The sequence below is a fragment of the Salmo salar genome, chromosome ssa14 (genome assembly GCF_905237065.1).
Source record: "Salmo salar chromosome ssa14, Ssal_v3.1, whole genome shotgun sequence".
Taxonomy (NCBI): Eukaryota; Metazoa; Chordata; class Actinopteri; order Salmoniformes; family Salmonidae; genus Salmo; species Salmo salar.
The window spans coordinates 83,934,001-83,952,943 of record NC_059455.1 but is presented as its reverse complement, the minus strand read 5'-3'; the positions used below and the strand labels follow the sequence as shown (position 1 = coordinate 83,952,943).

General features: G+C 45.1%; 1 protein-coding gene across 2 annotated transcripts in view; it reads right to left on the bottom strand.

Annotated features, from left to right (window-relative positions):
* Nucleotides 1-18,943, bottom strand: part of vps50 (VPS50 EARP/GARPII complex subunit) — a 260,494-nt gene that overhangs the window by 110,387 nt on the left and 131,164 nt on the right. For both annotated transcript variants that reach the window (XM_045694895.1, XM_045694896.1), the window contains exon 13: nt 9,726-9,858. In XM_045694895.1, coding sequence (XP_045550851.1) covers nt 9,726-9,858 — 133 coding nt within the window. The remainder of the gene's footprint in view (nt 1-9,725; nt 9,859-18,943) is intronic.

Sequence of the window (18,943 nt, the reverse complement as noted above, 5' to 3'; positions counted from 1 at the left end):
GCTAGTTGCTAGGGATATACAATATGGGGCCTCCTGAGTGGCACGGCAGTCTATGGCACTGCATCGCAGTGCTAGAAGCGTCACTACAGATCCGGGTTCGATCCCGGTCTGTGTCGTAGCTGGCCGCGGCCGGGAGACAGCGCACAATTGGCCCAGCGTTGTCCGGGTTAGGGGAGGGTTTGGCCGCCCGGGATGTCCTTGTCCCATCGCGCTCTAGCGACTCCTGTGGCGGGCCAGGCGCATGCACGCTGACACACTGGTGCGGCTGGCTTCTGTGTTAAGCGAGCAGTGTCAAGAAGCAGTGTGGCTTGGCAGGGTCGTGTTTCGGAGGACGCACGGCTCTCGACCTTTGCCTCTCCCGAGTCCGTACGGGAGTTGCAGCGATGGGACAAGACTAACTACCAATTGGATATCATAAAATTGGGGAGAAAAATGGGTAAAACATTTTTTTTTAAGGAATATACAATATATGTGGAGGTCCTGGGCTGAAGTGTTTACACGTGGTCTGCGGTTGTGAAGCTGGTTGGAAGTACTGCCAAATTCTCTAAAACGACGTGGAGGTGGCTTATGGTAGAGAAACGAACAATAAATTCTCTGGCAACAGTGGACATTCCTAGTGGACATTCCTGCAGTCAGCATTCCAATTGCAAGCCCACTCAAAACTTGAGACATCTGTGGCATTGTGTTGTGTGACAAAACTGTATATTTTAGAGTGGCCTTTTATTGTCCCCAGCAGAAGGTGCACCTGTATAATGATCATGCTGTTTAATCAGCTTCTTGATATGCCACACTTGTCGGGTGGATGGATTATCTTGACAAAGGAGAAATACTCACCGACAGGGATGTAAACGAATGTGTGGACAAAATATGAGAGAAATAAGCTTTTTGTGCGTATTAAACATTTCAGGGATCTTTTATTTCAGCTCATGAAACATGGGACCAACACTTTACTTGTGTTTATATTTTAGTTAAGTATAAAAAAAAATACTATTTTTTTACTGGACTGATGGCCTGCATCTGATGGTCAGGGGAGGGAGGGAGCAGCGGTGAGGTTGTCTCTCACCCGACTCACTGTCCCTCTCTCTGATGAGGGGACACAATCTTCCAGCTGATGATGAAACTCAAGTCACACTGCATTATTTCTCCCTCATGCACCAATTCATGTTGTTACTCCAACGACCAGATAAAGTTAAATATTCCTCGATATTAAAAAAAGATAAGCTTGCGTTGTTATTATTAGCGGCTTATCGGAACACTTTGCTATAGTCATTCATTGCAGCTGCAGTAGATTTTATGGCTTATAAAAGTGTTGACCAATGTGTTGACAGTGCTGAATAACAACTTAAACATAAACGTACACTTAAAAACAGCAGCTCTTTGTTGTATTCATTGAGTCTCTCTCTAGTAAAGGTTTTACAAGTTTTGACATTCACAGTATCAGCTTTGCTGTGCGTTCAAGGCTTCTTTTTAGTTCCTGTGATGTAAAACACCTGGCAGGCTAAGAATGACCTGTCGGTGCATCCTAACCATGTCACAGAGAGGTGAACAAATTGCACAGTTATTTCTCCTGACTGGGCCAAGAACGACTGCATGAGTCACTGCCTGAGAGAAAGAATGGAAGGAAAGAAAGAATAGGAAAGCCCAGGCCCATTGTGACATCACAGTAGGAAATAGAGGAGGAAAGTGGTCTTTAACAAAGGAGTGAGAAGGGAGATGAGCTCGTCTGACTGGCTTGGAGAGGAGATTAGAGAAGAGGGGAGGGGGGGTCAGTCTGCTAAAGAAAGCGGAAGCTGAACACGGACTGTTAATGCTACTAATGGGAACAAGGGAGGGAGGAAAGAGGAGCCTGAGGAAGAGGATGATATGAAAGGACAAAGACTTAAATGGTGCTATAGAGTATTTCTAGGTTACTTTGTATCAAGACTGGGTCTCAGTTTGACACCAGCAAAATGTGAATTGAACTAGTAATTGAAATCATTCTAATGTTCTTCAGAAAATACCAGAAAGCAGTTTAGCTTGAACAAGGCAAGCCACAGACAGGAAAGAATCTGAGGAGTGATGAAACAGCACCCAGAGGGCTTTCATTGTGCTAACAGATATCCTCCCCCTGACGACGAAAGGAAGGATGCCAGAAAACAGCCGGCCAACGCCTCAAAAACTACATCACATAACTCCAAGACGTAGTTTCTCAAAGCAATAGAACGAGACAAGAGCCTTGAGAAACCCGGACGGTCTCCATTCATATCCTAGCCGGCCAAACCGTTATCTAAACCCCAATGTGAAAGTAATGAATTTCCGTAATTTCCTCTTTTGACCTGGCAATCGCATTCTGCCCTATCGTTGCGAGTGAAGATGATGTTGGAGTGTGAAAACACACTTTCCAAGCTGGTCACAGGCCAGGGAAAGCAATTTACCTGCTGACAGGCCTGGCAAATGAAGGAGAGAGAAGCTGCCTTAACAAAGATGGAGGAAAGTAGCAGAGGCAATGGAAGGCAATGGGAGGAGTAATTGTCAATTTCCGCACGGGGATTGCAGCATTATTCAATGTCCCAGACACACATAACTAGCCTAGGTACAATGTACAGTTGAAGTCGGAAGTTTACATACACTTAGGTTGGAGTCATTAAAACTTGTTTTTCAACCACTCCTGACTTTAGAAGCTTCTGATAGGCTAATTGACATAATTTGAGTCAATTTGAGGTGTACCTGTGGAATTATTTCAAGGCCTACCTTCAAACTCAGTGCCTCTTTGTTTGACATCATGGGGAAATCAAAAGAACTCAGCCAAGACCTCAGAAAAAAAAATGGTAGACCTCCACAAGTCTGGTTCATCCTTGGGAGCAATTTCAAAATGCCTGAAGGTACCACGTTCATCTGTACAAACGATAGTATGCAAGTATAAACACCATGGGACCACGCAGCAGTCATACCGCTCAGAAAGGAGACGCGTTCTGTCTCCTAGAGATGAACGTACTTTGGTGCGAAAAGTGCAAATCAATTCCAGAACAACAGCAAAGGACATTGTGAAGATGCTGGAGGAAACAGGTACAAAAGTATCCATATCCACAGTAAAACGAGTCCTATATTGACATGACCTGAAAGGCCGCTCAGCACGGAAGAAGCCACTGCATTTTGCATGTTAGTCATTTAGCAGACGATTAGCAGACGATCCAGAGCGACTTACAGTAGTGAATGCATACATTTCATTTATTTTTTATTTTTTTGTACTGCTCCAAAGCCACCATAAAAAAGCCAGACTACATTTTGCAACTGCACATGGGGACCAACATGGTACTTTTTGGAGAAATGTCCTCTGGTCTGATGAAAAAAAAAAATAGAACTGTTTGGCCATAATGACAATCATTATGTTTAGAGGAAAAAGGGGGAGGCTTGCAAGCCGAAGAACACCATCCCAATCGTGAAGCACGGGGGTGGCAGCATCATGTTATGGGGGTGCTTTGCTGCAGGAGGGACTGGTGCACTTCACAAAATAGATGGCATCACGAGGCAGGACAATTATGTGGATATATTGAAGCAACATCTCAAGACATCAGTCAGGAAGTTAAAGCTTGGTCGCAAATGGGTCTTCCAAATGGACAATGACCCCAAGCATACTTCCAAAGTTGTGGCAAAATGACTTAAGGACAACAAAGTCAAGGTATTGGAGTGGCCATCACAAAGTCCTGACCTCAATCTTATAGAAATGTTGTGGGCAGAACTGAAAAAGCGTGTGCGAGCAAGGAGGCCTATAAACCTGACTCAGTTACACCAGCTCTGTCAGGAGGAATGGGCTAAAATTCACCCAACTTATTGTGGGAAGCTTATGGAAGGATACCCAAAACATATGACTCAAGTTAAACAATTTAAAGGCATTGCTACCAAATACTAATTGAGTGTATGTAAATTTCTGACCCACTGGGAATGTGATGAAAAAAATAAAAGCTGAAGTAAATCACTCTACTATTATTCTGACATTTCACATTCTTAAAATAAAGTGGTGATCTTAACTGACCTAAGACAGGGAATTTTTACTAGGATTAAATGTCAGGAATTGTGAAAAACAATTTGGCTAAGGTGTATGTAAACTTCCGACTTCAACTGTAGATGAAAATGCCTAAATGATCAGAAGGAACTGGTGTGGCTACATATGAATGATGTCATGTTAAGCTAACTATGGAGTGTCCATTTCTCTTGGACTGAATCAAGAAAGACAGTAGTCCAAGTTAGACTGTAGTATATCATATTGGCACACCCAAGACATTACACTAAATAACAGGAGATGTTAAGAGAAATGTCATGCTCCTATGAGATCATAAGTCAATCAAAACGATTGTCAAAAAACTCAACTTATTCACAAACAGCAAACGAACGTTACTACTTAATCCATCTTGAGGCGAAGCTGTACACGTGGGAAGGCAAATATCATGGCCAACATCTTCCCCCCTCTGTCCTGGATTGGTTGTATGTTTAATGTGGCTGTTCCAAAGCGAACAGTCAATACGAGGGGCTCCAGTCCATGCTGTGAGCTTGTAACCGATCCACCGACCACGGCCATTTATCCTCTCACCACCTAGGACCTGTCCCAGCTGATTGAACATCACAGTGGGTGAGCTACATGTTTGGCTGATAATTCAATTTGGAAAGGTGGGAGGGAACCCTTCGCCCGTATCATTCCAGAAACAACTTCCCTTTATTGAGTGGTGACATTAATTACTGATACATCATGGTGACAGGTTCACTACGTCAGCTGTAGTGGCCCTCAGTAGGTGTTTCAGTCTGCATCCCAAATAGCACCCTATTCCCTATATAGTGCAGTACTTTGCTTTGACCAGGGTCCTGGTAGTGCACTATATAGGGAATAGGGTGCCATTTGGGACGCATCTGCAGTGTTGCAGCAGCCAGCCACGGACCGTTTCATTATTTTTCCAATGACAGAGGAGCCTGGCGGTCCTGCGGGGCACCTGGTAGAACGTGTGGGGTCCCAGGACACAACGCCTGTCTGACAAATGAAGATCAGCATGTAAATCTCTCCTCTTAAGGCTTTGGTATACGCACACACAAACAGAGATGCACGACCACCTATAAGCACACCGAACACACACACACGCTCTCTCTCGCTCACACTCACCAAGCACACAGACTAAACATGCACACTAAACACGCACACCCTTTACATCATATAAAAAGGTAAAGCTGGTGCAGAGTGAGGTCACCTTCACTTAGAGGGCAGTAAAGTAGATGAAAGCCAATCACACCCACTCTCGATGTGATGGCCCTGCCCCCCTTACAACTAAATGGAACATGTCCTTTCACCTCGCAGAACAGCGGGATATGCTTAGCTACGGTTTGGAAGCTGGAAGGGTACGTCTCTAATGCTACCATATTCCCAATATATTGCACAACTTTTGACCACATAGTGCACTATACAGGGAAGAGTGTGCCATTTGTGACTGTCATCAACGATTTAGGGGATAAGGGCATCACTGTGGTCCTACTCGTCACCGTACATTTGGTTAATCAAGCTAATGGTACTGAAGGGGGAAATTGAACTCCCTTTCCACTGAGAAAGAACAAGTTCTGGATTTGATCCAAAGCTACTGTTTAGTCTTTGAAAAGGCAAACAAATACAATTTACCAAATGAAAACAACTCCATTGAGCTACCTTGAAACCAACACTCCCCTGGAAGAGAGTAACTCTACTCAACGTGAAACCTGAAACTTTATCGCTATGGAAACAGAGCCACCAGTTGTGTTTACTAAGCTTGGATACAAAAGGAATGTGACATTAGTGATGACACAAGCTGGAGTTGTCTTGTTAATCCCAACATAAACCCGTCTTGGACTGCCTCTGTGGTTTCAAATGATCTAGCTACTAGCTCTCTCTGGCTTATAGTTACAGTTGAAGTCGGAAGTTTACATACACCTTAGCCAAATACATTTAAACTCAGCATTTCACAATTCCTGACATTTAATCCTAGTACAAATTCCCTGTCTTAGGTCACATAGAATCATCACTTTATTTTAAGAATGTGAAATGTCAGAATAATAGTAGAGAGAATGATTTATTTCAACTTTTATTTATTTCATCACATTCCCAGTGGGTCAGAAGTTTACATACACTCAATTAGTAATTGGTAGCATTGCCTTTAAATTGTTTAACTTGGGTCAAATGTTTCAGGAAGCCTTCCACAAGCTTCCCACAATAAGTTGGGTGAATTTTGGCCCATTCCTCCTGACAGAGCTGGTGAACTGAGTCAGGTTTGTAGGCCTCCTTGCTCGCACACACTTTTTCAGTTCTGTCCACAATTTTTAAATGGGATTGAGGTCAGGGCTTTGTGATGGCAACCAATACCTTGACTTTGTTGTCCTTAAGCCATTTTGCCACAACTTTGGAAGTATGCTTGGGGTCATTGTCCATTTGGAAGACCCATTTGCGACCAAGCTTTAACTTCCTGACTGATGTCTTGAAATGTTGCTTCAATATATCCACATAATTGTCCTGCCTCGTGATGCCATCTATTTTGTGACGTGCACCAGTCCCTCCTGCAGCAAAGCACCCCCACAACATGATGCTGCCACCCCCGTGCTTCACGGTTGGGATGGTGTTCTTCGGCTTGCAAGCCTCCCCCTTTTTCCTCCAAACATAACGATTGCCATTATGGCCAAACAGTTATATGTTTTTTCCCCCATCAGACCAGAGGACATTTCTCTAAAAAGTACGATCTTTGTCCCCATGTGCAGTTGAAAACCGTATTCTGGCTTTTTTATGGCGGTTTTGGAGCAGTGGCTTCTTCCGTGCTGAGCAGCCTTTCAGGTCATGTCGATATATAGGACTCGTTTTGCTGTGGATATAGATACTTTTGTACCTGTTTCCTCCAGCATCTTCCCAATGTCCTTTGCTGTTGTTCTGAGATTGATTTGCACTTTTCGCACCAAAGTACGTTCATCTCTAGGAGACAGAACACGTCTCCTTCCTGAGCGGTATGACGGCTGCGTGGTCCCATGGTGTTTATACTTGCGTACTATTGTTTGTACAGATGAACGTGGTACCTTCAGGCGTTTGGAAATTGCTCCCAAGGATGAACCAGACTTGTGGAGGTCTACAATTATTTTTCTGAGGTCTTGGCTGATTTCTTTTGACGTTCCCATGATGTCAAGCAAAGAGGCACTGAGTTTGAAGGTAGGCCTTGAAATACATCCACAGGTACACCTCCAATTGACTAAAATTATGTCAATTAGCCTATCAGAAGCTTCTAAAGCCATGACATTTTCTGGAATTTTCTAAGCCGTTTAAAGGCACAGTCAACTTAGTGTATGTAAACTTCTGACCCACTGGAATTGTGATACAGTGAATAGTAAGTTAAATAATCTGTCTGTAAACAATTGTTGGAAAAATAACTTGCGTCATGCACAAAGTAGATGTGGAGTGATTGAAAAATTAGTTTTAATGACTGCAACCTTAGTGTATGCAAACTTCCGAATTCAACTGTATATAGAGTCAGGGCTGAAAGTACATTTAATTTGTTCTTACATATAGAATCCCTATTAATTCAATAGGATCTCTGTGAGCATGGTCGTAAAGAATTGTCATTTAACTGTAAAAATGGTTTTCCTTTTATTGCCGGCATAAACACAGCCAGTCATGATGTTTGAACCAGTCTGATTGTCAAACACTTCACTTGAAAAAGGCTCCATTACTAGGCTACCCATGCACATTCATCCACAACATACTCACAACATACTACCAGCCTCCAAACAGTGGTAACAGTACATTCAGCCCTGTATAGAATAGTGCTGCTGCCCCAGCAGATAGACCAGTAGCTTAGCTACCTCATCATAACATCTCTAACTACCTGTGAGATTTACTGTGGCGTGTTTTGGAGACCGTAGCAGTGTTGCACTTGGTAACCTTGTTTCAATTGTGACGGGGGAAATAAGAGGTTCCCAGAAAAGCAGATCAACACAACATGCATCATTCATTCGATATAATCTGATTATCACGTAAGCAATGTGTCATCCCTCTTGGCTGTACTGAAACATCCTAAATGCAAGAAATAACTCCTCACAGAGGGGTGAGCACTGAGGGACATTAGGGTGTCTACATGTAATTAGGAAAAAGGAATCAGTCATTTCCTATTGAAGGTCAATAAACAAACATCAATCAAAACGGTGCTTATACCGAAATGAACATGATCATGGAATGGAAATTAAGACTCAGTGTTAAATATCAGTTTGTCTCCATTGCTTACCGTATGGATTATTTTAACTGATTCAACTAATCATTAGAATGAATCATTAGATTGTAATGTTTGGACAAGACGTCTTTGGAGAGGGCTCAGTGACTTAGCCAGCGACGTGCCTTCAGGCCTGGTCGGCTCAATGACATTCTACATGGACAGCCTGAGAGAGGGACAGCCACTGAAGTAACACTAGAAAATAAATTCCACTTGACTATCAACAGTGGCGATCTACCTCAATTATCCATACTAGCAAGCCAATGTGGGCTGTGCAAATGTGGTGCTGCGCATTCACAACCACTTTCGTTATATGGGCGGGGTAGACAACGGGGCAGTAGCTCACCTCCAAGTGCAAATGCAATACTTAGAAGAAGTCCATCAATCTCTGGGCTTAACTCTGTGGGGCCTCAAAGAAAGTCAACCCCCCCTTTGTTTTTGCTGAATCAGCTTAAATTGATTTAGGGGCTGCTGATAAAAAGAGCCAGCAGCATGGAAGGAACACTACAACAGCCCTACCGCTGGTTTCTAAGAACTTCTAGAGGACGAGGGGGAGTAAACGCCTGGAGAAACACAAGGTGAACTGACCTGAGGGCAGCTGAAGAAGGGTTTATTACCATACGGGATGTTTAAGGGGCTGTAGGTGCATTAAGCATAAGGGAATCAGGGCTATAAAAGTTTGCCTGAATGAAAGGGGAGGGGACAGTGCTATGCTGCATTGAAGGGGAGGGGGTATTGGTGGGGCATGCTTACAGTACCTGTAGCGGCCTCCTCCTCTTCCGCTTTAGGTGGAGGGGATAGGAATCAGGGCTTTAGAAATAAGAGAGGTTACCTTGGATGACCGATGATGCATAAGGGTTTTAGTGGTCAGTTGCCTTTATTAAAGGGGAGGGGACAGTGCTTCGGGGTGCTGAATTAAAGGGAAGGGCAGTGGTGTAAAGTAATTAAGTAAAAATACTTGAAAGTATTACTTAAGTAGTTTTTGGAGGTATCTATACTTTATTATTTATACATTCTTAAAGAAAATAATGTACTTTTTATTCCATACAGTTTCCCTTACACCCAAAAGTACTCGTTACATTTTGAATGCCTTAGCAGGACAATAAAATGGTCTAATTCCCACACTTCTAAAGAGAACATCCCTGGTCATCCCTACTGCCTCTGATCTGTTAGACTCACTAAACACATGCTTCGTTTCTAAATGATGTGTTGGAGTGTGCCCCTTGCTATCTATAAATAAAGAAAGAAAATGGTGCCATCTGGTTTGCTTAATATAAGGAATTTGAAATAATTTATACTTTTACTTTTGATACTTAAGTATATTTAAAACCAAATACTTTCAGACTTTTACTCAAGTAGGATTTTACTAGGTGACTTTCACTTCCGTCATTTGCTATTAAGGCATCTTTACTCAAGTATGACAATTGGGAACTTTTTCCACCACTAAGGTAGGACATATTGAGGGGATAGATATTGGTGTGACAAGCATACCTGTGGTGGGTGGGGCCTCCTCCTTGTCTTGCTCCTCATGCCACTGCATGGTCCGGTGGTAGCTGAGCATCACCTCCCACAATGCCTTGCACAGGTCGCTCAGGCAGGGGACGTAGCTGTCTTGAGTGATGTGCTGTGGACCAGACGGGAGAGACACAAATTTAAGAGAGTGAGACACAGACAGATAAAGATAAAGACAGACAGAGAGCTTGCCAGAGGGACAGACAGACCGAGAGGGACAGACCGAGGGGGACAGACAGAGAGAGAGGGACAGAGAGAGAGAGAGGGACAGATGGACAGGGACAGAGGGACAGACATACGGGGACAGGCGGACAGAGGAACAGAGGGAGGGACAGAGAGACAGACAGACAGAAAGGAACAGACAGACAGAGACAGAGGGACAGACAGACGGGGACAGGCGGACAGAGGAACAGAGGGAGGGACAGAGAGACAGACAGACAGAAAGGAACAGACAGACAGAGACAGAGGGACAGACAGACGCACAGAGGGACAGACAGGGGAACAGAGGGAGGGACAGTGAGGCAGAGAGCGAGACAAAGAGACAGACAGGGATAGACAGACACGGACGGACAGACAGACAGAGGGACAGACAGAGGGACAGAGAGGGAGAGACAGACGCGAGGGACAGACAGAAAGGGACAGACGCGAGGGACAGACAGAGAGGGACAGACGCGAGGGACAGACAGAGGGACAGAGGGAGAGAGGGAAGGACATACAGACAGAGAAGGACATACAGACAGAGAAGGACGTACAGAGAAGGACAGACAGACGGGGACAGACAGAGGGGGACAGACAGACAGAGGGAGGGACAGAAAGACAGACAGAAAGGAACAGACAGACAGACAGACGGACAGATGGACAGAGGGGGACAGAGAGGGGGACAAACCGAGGGACAGACAGGGAAATAGAGAGGGACAGACAGACGCACAGAGGGACAGACAGGGGAACAGAAGGAGGGACAGTGAGGCAGAGAGCGAGACAGACAGACAGACAGACAAAGAGGCACAGACAGACAGACGGACAGAGGGACAGACAGACAGAGGGACAGACAGACAGAGGGACAGACAGAGGGACAGACAGAGGGAGAGACAGAGGGACAGACAGAGGGACAGACAGAGAAAGACAGAGGCGAGGGACAGAGAGACAGGGACAAACAGACAGGGACAGACAGAGAGACAGGGACAGACAGAGAGACAGGGACAGACACACAGAGGAACAGGGACAGACACACAGAGGGACAGACACACAGAGGGACAGACAGAGAGAGACAGAGGCGAGGGACAGACAGAGAGGGGCAGACGCGAGGAACAGACAGAGGGACAGAGGGAGAGAGGGAAGGACATACAGACAGAGAAGGACATACAGAGAAGGACAGACAGACGGGGACAGACAGAGGGGGACAGACAGACAGAGGGAGGGACAGAAAGACAGACAGAAAGGAACAGACAGACAGACGGACAGAGGGGGACAGAGAGGGGGACAAACCGAGGGACAGACAGGGAAATAGAGAGGGACAGACAGACGCACAGAGGGACAGACAGGGGAACAGAAGGAGGGACAGTGAGGCAGAGAGCGAGACAGACAGACAGACAGACAGACAAAGAGGGACAGACAGACAGACGGACAGAGGGACAGACGGACAGAGGGACAGACAGAGGGACAGACAGAGGGACAGACAGAGGGACAGACAGAGGGACAGACAGAGGGACAGACAGAGAAAGACAGAGGCGAGGGACAGAGAGACAGGGACAAACAGACAGGGACAGACAGAGAGACAGGGACAGACAGAGAGACAGGGACAGACAGAGAGACAGGGACAGACACACAGAGGGACAGACAGAGAGAGACAGAGGCGAGGGACAGACAGAGACAGACAGACAGACAGACAGACAGACAGACAGACAGACAGACAGACAGACAGACAGACAGACAGACAGACAGGGACAGATAGACAGAGAGACAGGGACAGAGAGACAGGGACAGACAGACAGGGACAGACAGACACAGACAGACAGGGACAGACAGACAGGGACAGACACACAGAGGGACAGCGAGAGAGAGACAGACAGAGGGACAGACAGGGACAGACGGAAAGACATAGGAACAGAGAGAGACAGAGAGGGACAGACAGACAGACAGACAGACAGACAAAGAGGGACAGACAGAGGGACAGACAGAGGGACAGACAGAGAAAGACAGAAAGACAGAGGCGAGGGACAGAGAGACAGGGACAGACAGAGAGACAGGGACAGACAGAGAGACAGGGACAGACAGAGAGACAGGGACAGACAGAGAGACAGGGACACACACAGAGGGACAGACACACAGAGGGACAGACACACAGAGGGACAGACACACAGAGGGACAGACACACAGAGGCGAGGGACAGACAGACAGACAGACAGACAGACGGACAGACAGACAGAGGGACAGACACACAGAGGGACAGACACACAGAGGCGAGGGACAGACAGACAGACAGACAGACAGACAGACAGACAGACAGACAGACAGACAGAGAGACAGACAGGGACAGACAGACAAGATAGACAGGGACAGACAGACAGGGACAGACACACAGAGGGACAGCGAGAGAGAGACAGACAGAGGGACAGACAGACAGAGGGACAGACGGAAAGACATAGGAACAGAGAGAGACAGACAGACAGACAGACAGACAGACAGACAGACAGACAGACAGACAGACAGACAGACAGGCAGAGGGACAGACAGGCAGATGGACAGACAGAGGGACAGACAGAGGGACAGACAGTTAGATACACTTCCTGTGTTTTTTTCCCTGTGAGGTCACGGTGAAGAAATGATGTGGTGTTACAGGAAGGCCAGACGTCCATCATCAGTCCAGCACCTAAAGATACGTATTTCCACCACCATTACTCTGGAGCTGTTTCTGAACACTGGATTTGGAGTGGAGACTAAGTGTGGGTGTGAGTGAGGAGGACGAACAGTCCCTCTAAAAGTAAATAGCCACTCCATTCTACTTCTACAGTCCAAATAACAGTATTTAAAAAGCATTTTGGCAGAAATATATTGATGTCCGGCAGAAACACTCCTATTCTCTGTCCATACTGTTAAGCCGGAGTTCAAGGTTACATTCCAAATGGTTCCCTATCCACTATAGGCCCTGATCAAAAGTAATGCACTATATAGGGAATGAGGTGCCATTTGGGACACAGCCTTCTAGGTGTCATTCAAAGACTCACATTCTGAAGAAATCTCATCTCAGTGTCCAGAGACGGACTTCCTTTAAATCAGTCAATAACATCATGAACACATCTCAATAAAGACAACGACGGAACAGCTGACTGTCGTGGCAGAAGATAAAATGGGGATGGGGCTGTATGTGTTGCGGTACGGCTGATACCAGCAAGACAGACGCTGATCTTCAAACGGTCTTGCAGCCAGAGAGACAGAACAGTGACTGACCCACAGACACAAACAGTTCACTAATGAGCCTGAAACCATTACAACGACCACAATGTCTAACACTAATGAATTCCCTGTGTCTGACTGACTGAACGTAAACAAAAACGACATTTCCATAAATGTATGTCTATTGCACATAGACCTTTATTAGGCCCTTCAAAACATTCCCCGCCTCTTGTGGGACATTTTCAGGCACAACACAATGCTAGTACTTTACACATTGGCCTATGTAAATGGTGTGGAGGGATGGAGAGCCTGCAGTTATAATAGCGCATATCAAATTATTGTCGATTATATACACTACCAGTCAAATCGTTTGGACACACCTACTCATTCAAGGGTTTTTCGTTATTTTTACTATTTTCTACATTGTAGAATAATAGTGAAGACATCAAAACTATGAAAAAACACATATGGAATCATGTAGTAACCAAAAAAGTGCTAAACAAAATCTAAATATATTTTATATTTGAGATTCTTCAAAGTAGCCACCCTTTGCCTTGATGACAGCTTTGCTCACTCTTGGCATTCTCTCAACCAGCTTCATGAGGTAGTCACCTGGAATGCATTTCAATTAACAGGTGTGCCTTGTTAAAAGTTAATTTGTGGAATTTCTTTTCTTATTAATGCGTTTGAGCCCAAAAAAATTACAAAAAATATGTATTTTTTTTTAACTAGGCAAGTCATTTAGGAACAAATTCTTATTTACAATGACGGCCTAGGAACAGTGGGTTAACTGGTTCAGGGGCAGAATGACAGATTTTTACCTTGTCAGCTCGGGGATTCGATCTAGCAACCTTTCGGTTACTGTGCAGTCGCAAAAACCATCAAGCGCTATGATGAAACTGGCTCTCATGAGGACCACCACAAGAAAGCAAGACCCAGAGTTACCTCTGCTGCAGAGGATAAGTTCATTAGAGTTACCAGCCTCAGAAATTGCAGCCCAAATAAATGCGTTCAAGTAACAGACACATCTCAACATCAACTGTTCAGAGGAGACTGTGAATCAGGCCTTCATGGTCTAATTGCTGCAAAGAAACCAAAGGACACCAATAATAAGAAGAGACTTGCTTGGGCCAAGAAACACGAGCAATGGACATCTGTCCTTTGGTTTGAGTCCAAATAGTAAAGATAAAGAAAAACCCTTGAATGAGTAGGTGTGTCCAAACAGTTGACTGGTGCTGTATATATTATACAGAAGTCATGATGACAGTTGGAGCATTTTTGGGGTTTCTCAACTTCATTCAAGACAGGTAAAAATTAAAAAACAGCACTCTATGGAAAGGGCAAATGGATTTGGCCAACCTCCACAGACTCCAGCATCGTTTAACTCTCTACGGCTGGCGTTAGAGGCATGCCCTGTCAAACCCAGCGGTGCACAGAACTCTGAGGTACATACCTCATGGCCTGACACAGACCAAGGGCATTTCTAGAGACATGGTTTTCAACACCATCAGAGACTAAAGATTCATCATTGCATTCTGAAAAGGTTCTGGAGACAGCAGAGCTTGTTCTCACCGGAAGCCCAGATGCCATTTGTTTTAAACATAGCACGTGTGTGCGTGCAAGCGCCTATGCGCGTGCGTGTGTGTGTGTGAGAGAGAGACCTGTTCCCTCTACCAAGCAGGTGTAAATTACCGACAGTGAGCCGCGAACACTGGGGTTTCTGCGGGGGAAACGGTGCATAGCAACACGGACCCCGGGTGTGGAAAAGCTAACAGAAGCGAAGGGTTCCAGAGCAATTTATGTATCACAGCCGTCTCTCTTTCCCCTCTCAGAGTTTACCGCCAGCCTGGAAATTAGAGGACGCCAGGGTTCAGGCTGCCAGAGCCCCTCGGCTGCCAAATGCTTTCTCCAAGCGCGCCTGGGTGAGACCTTTCAGGAGAAAATTCATGATCGCAAATAGCGAGTTGAGTGAATGATATCATTCAGTGACCTCCCGTCTCTAAAATAGCATGACATGGCATCACTAGTGCTGCATAGCTCCAATGCTAATGGGTAACAAGAATCGCTAGAGTTACAGTTGTAGTGGTTTTGATTAACATTGGGCAGTTCATGTGTATGAATGTTTATGGTTGTATTACACAAACATCACAATAAAGGAGCAACTTTCTTTCCCATGTGCTGTTCTTTATTTTTGCAATATCCACATGGTGCAAATTAAACGTCGCCATGCCACAGAGCCTACGGCAACCAACATAAAAGAGTTGCAGGAAAGAGGTTGGTTAAATGTCAAACATTTACAGAGAGCCTGAGGGGAACGTAATAGGAACATTCCAGAATAATAATACAACCTATTGTTTTAGTACCTTTTGCTGGGTGTGGTAGAAATGAATCATCAAGCTCAGTCTGGAGAGAGAACACTGGCACTTAGCGACTCAAAAGTAGAGCACTCTATAGGGCAGTGGTTCCCAACTCCAGTCCTCCAGTACTCCCAACAGCACATATTTGTGTTGTACCCCTGGACAAACTCCCATGATTCAACTTGTCAAGGGCTTGATGATTAGTTGACAAGTAGAATCAGGTGTGCTTGTCCGGGGCCACAACAAAAATATGTATTGTAGCTTTTCCACAGCCATAGGGATTAGGGTGGCATTTAGGATGCACTCCTATAGTACTTCCCCCACGTCAGGATACTCATTAGTCACGAGTTACTCAGTTGGTAAAACACCTCACATTAACATTCAACAACAGTCACTGGAACAATTAGCGTAGTTAAGCACATTCAGACAAGGCTGCTAAACTGTAGTCCTCTTGAAGTGTAGAATAAACACACACCTAAAAACATGATCACCCTGAATCTCCTCAAATACCACCTGGAATTCTTCAGATTGGAAAATGATTTTCGGATTGACACAGACACTGGTTTCATGGGAAAAACGGTCACATTACTATGTCTCACACATTGACTTTAAAAGTCACCTGTACAGTATAAAACAACCCCTGGCCTGGTTTCCTCTACCCATATAACCCATGGTGTATTCATTTGCGCACACTGTAGAAAAACGTTTTTCATTGAAAACAAGCATTTTTTTTATTGGACTAGTTTAATTAAGTTAGCTCCTACCGTTTCCGTTTACAAGCCCAGTATGGCATCATAGGATGCAATCAGTCAGAGTTATCGCTGTCTGTACCCTCAGGAGTCTAATAGAGGAACAGGACCAGCAGCCTGAAACCATCACACCTTTCTTTCTCACACACACACTGCTGATTGCAAGATCCATTTAATCTCAGCCCCTCCCACGTCTTTCTAATACCACCGTAACAAGTCACTGATGCATCAAGCATTCCTTTACTGTGGGATGTGATGAGAATGTTGCCATTATTGGGGAGTGTCATGGGTAAATGCAAGGACAATGCAATATTCCAGTGTAAATTGCCTCCCTTTCCCATCCAACCCCAGTGGCTACCTGTGAACAGTGATAAATTAGTGATCCACATCAAAGCGGACAATCAATGGTCCAGCCCTGCCATTTGATGGTGATGCTCTCCTGCTACGGTAGGAAATATCACACCAGGTTGCCAGGCAACTGGGACTAATTGGCAGGAGAAAGGGGCCGTAGGGGCTCTGTGATCTATAGTAGGTCTGATGAGAAGAAATCACCTCCCTGGCTTCTTCAGGGGGCACGGCCTAACCCCTTCCAAGCCCCCCCCCCCCCCAGGGGGTTACCCTCAGCCGAGCAAGTGCCAGGGGGACACACAGACAGGGACACACACAGACTCTACCCCTGCTCAGGGTAAGGTCACAGCTGAATGTTTTATCTCTGATCAAAGTGACTCCTCAACACCTCCATAGGGCAGGTTGGATCTCAGACTTCAGGAGGGTTTGATGCATGGAGAGGCATCCCCAATCACTCCATAGGATACATAGTGGATCTATTTTAAGAAAAAGTTTTTTAATGGATGCTTGCAGTGTATATCTACGCTCAGCAGCATAGGGACTCTTCTGACAGAGAGCTGCGTGGGGGGACATGGTTTTTAGCATATACACTTCCATTTTCAGATGTAATCCTAGTGCTTTCCCCAAAACTGCACGGGATTAAAAAAACAGCGCCCTGCCTGCTAGTCAGCAATCTGCAGATCTGCCGAGCCAGAAAAGCACAACATGGTGTCCTCCTCCTCCATCAAAGTGCAGCTAGACTCCTCAAGCAGTGGCAACACTGGCTAGCCACTACAACTTCCCACACCTCGGGCAAGGTACCATGATGGTTCACTCCGAAATCAAACTTTGTCAGAAGTTTTCAGACCTGGAATGTGGACTAATGTTGAGATGATTTCACGTCCCAATACTGTGCGTGGCTTCAGGATAAGTCTCAACGTCCTTGAGTGGCCCAGCCAGAGCCCAGAATTTAACCCGATCGAACATCTCTGAAGAGACCTGAAAATAGCTGTGCAGCGATGCTCCCCATCCAACCTGACAGAGCTTGAGAGGATCTGAAGTGAAGACTCGGAGAAACTCCCCAAATACACGTGTGCCAAGCTTGTAGCGTCATACCCAAAAAGACGAGGCTGTGATCAATCACTGCCAAAGGGGCGTCAACAAAGTACTGAGTAAAGGGTCTGAAAACGTATGTAAATGTGATCATTTCTTATTTTTAATACATTTGCAAAAATGTCTAAAAAACTTTTTTTCTTTGTCATTATGGGGTATTGTGTGTAGATTGAGGGGTATAAACTATTTAATAAATTTTAGAATAAGGCTGTAATGTAACTTAACTGTGGAAAAAGTTAAGTAGGCTGAATACTTTCTGAATGCACTGTATGGGTGTCTGAGCTGAATGTTATTTGATTATGCAGAAAATCTGGAATTCTGAAGTAACGCTTCTGATAAAAACTAAAAAACGAATAGGTCGTCAACCCTCAACCACCAGGAAAGACCCGCATGCATGTTGATGTTAGTTCTGTATGTGCATTTAAGGGCAAGGCGTGCTGCTCTGCTCTGCTTTGATACCTTCAAACTCAGTGCCTCTGTGCTTGACATCATGGGAAAATCAAACGAAATCAGCCAAGACCTCAGAATTTTTTTTTGTAGACCTCCACAAGTCTGGTTCATTCTTGGGAGCAATTTCCAAATGCCTGAAGGTACCATGTTCATCTGTACAAACAATAGTACGCAAGTATAAACACCATGGGACCACGCAACCGTCATACCGCTCAGGAAGGAGATGCGTTCTGTCTCCTAGAGATGAACGTACTTTGGTGTGAAAAGTGCAAATAAATCCCAGAACAACAGCAAAGGACCTTGTGAAGATGCTGGAGGAAACAGGTACAAAAGTATCTATATCCACAGTAAAACGAGTCCTATATTGACATAACCTGAAAGGCCGCTCAGCACGGAAGAAGCCACTGCTCCAAAGCCGCCATAAAAAAGCCAGACTACGGTTTGCAACTGCACATGGGGACAAACATGGTACTTTTTGGAGAAATGTCCTCTGGTCTGATGAAACAAAAATAGAACTGTTTGGCCATAATGACAATCGTTATGTTTGGAGGAAAAAGAGAGACGCTTCACCATCCCAACCGTGAAGCACGTGGGTGGCAGCATCATGTTGTGGGGGTGCTTTGCTGCAGGAGGGACTGGTGCACTTCACAAAATAGATGTCATCATGAGGAAGGGAAATTATGTGGATATATTGAAGCAACATCTCAAGACATCAGTCAGGAAGTTAAAGGTTGGTCACAAATGGGTCTTCCAAATGGACAATGACCCCAAGCATACTTCCAAAGTTGTGGCAAAATGGCTTAAGGAC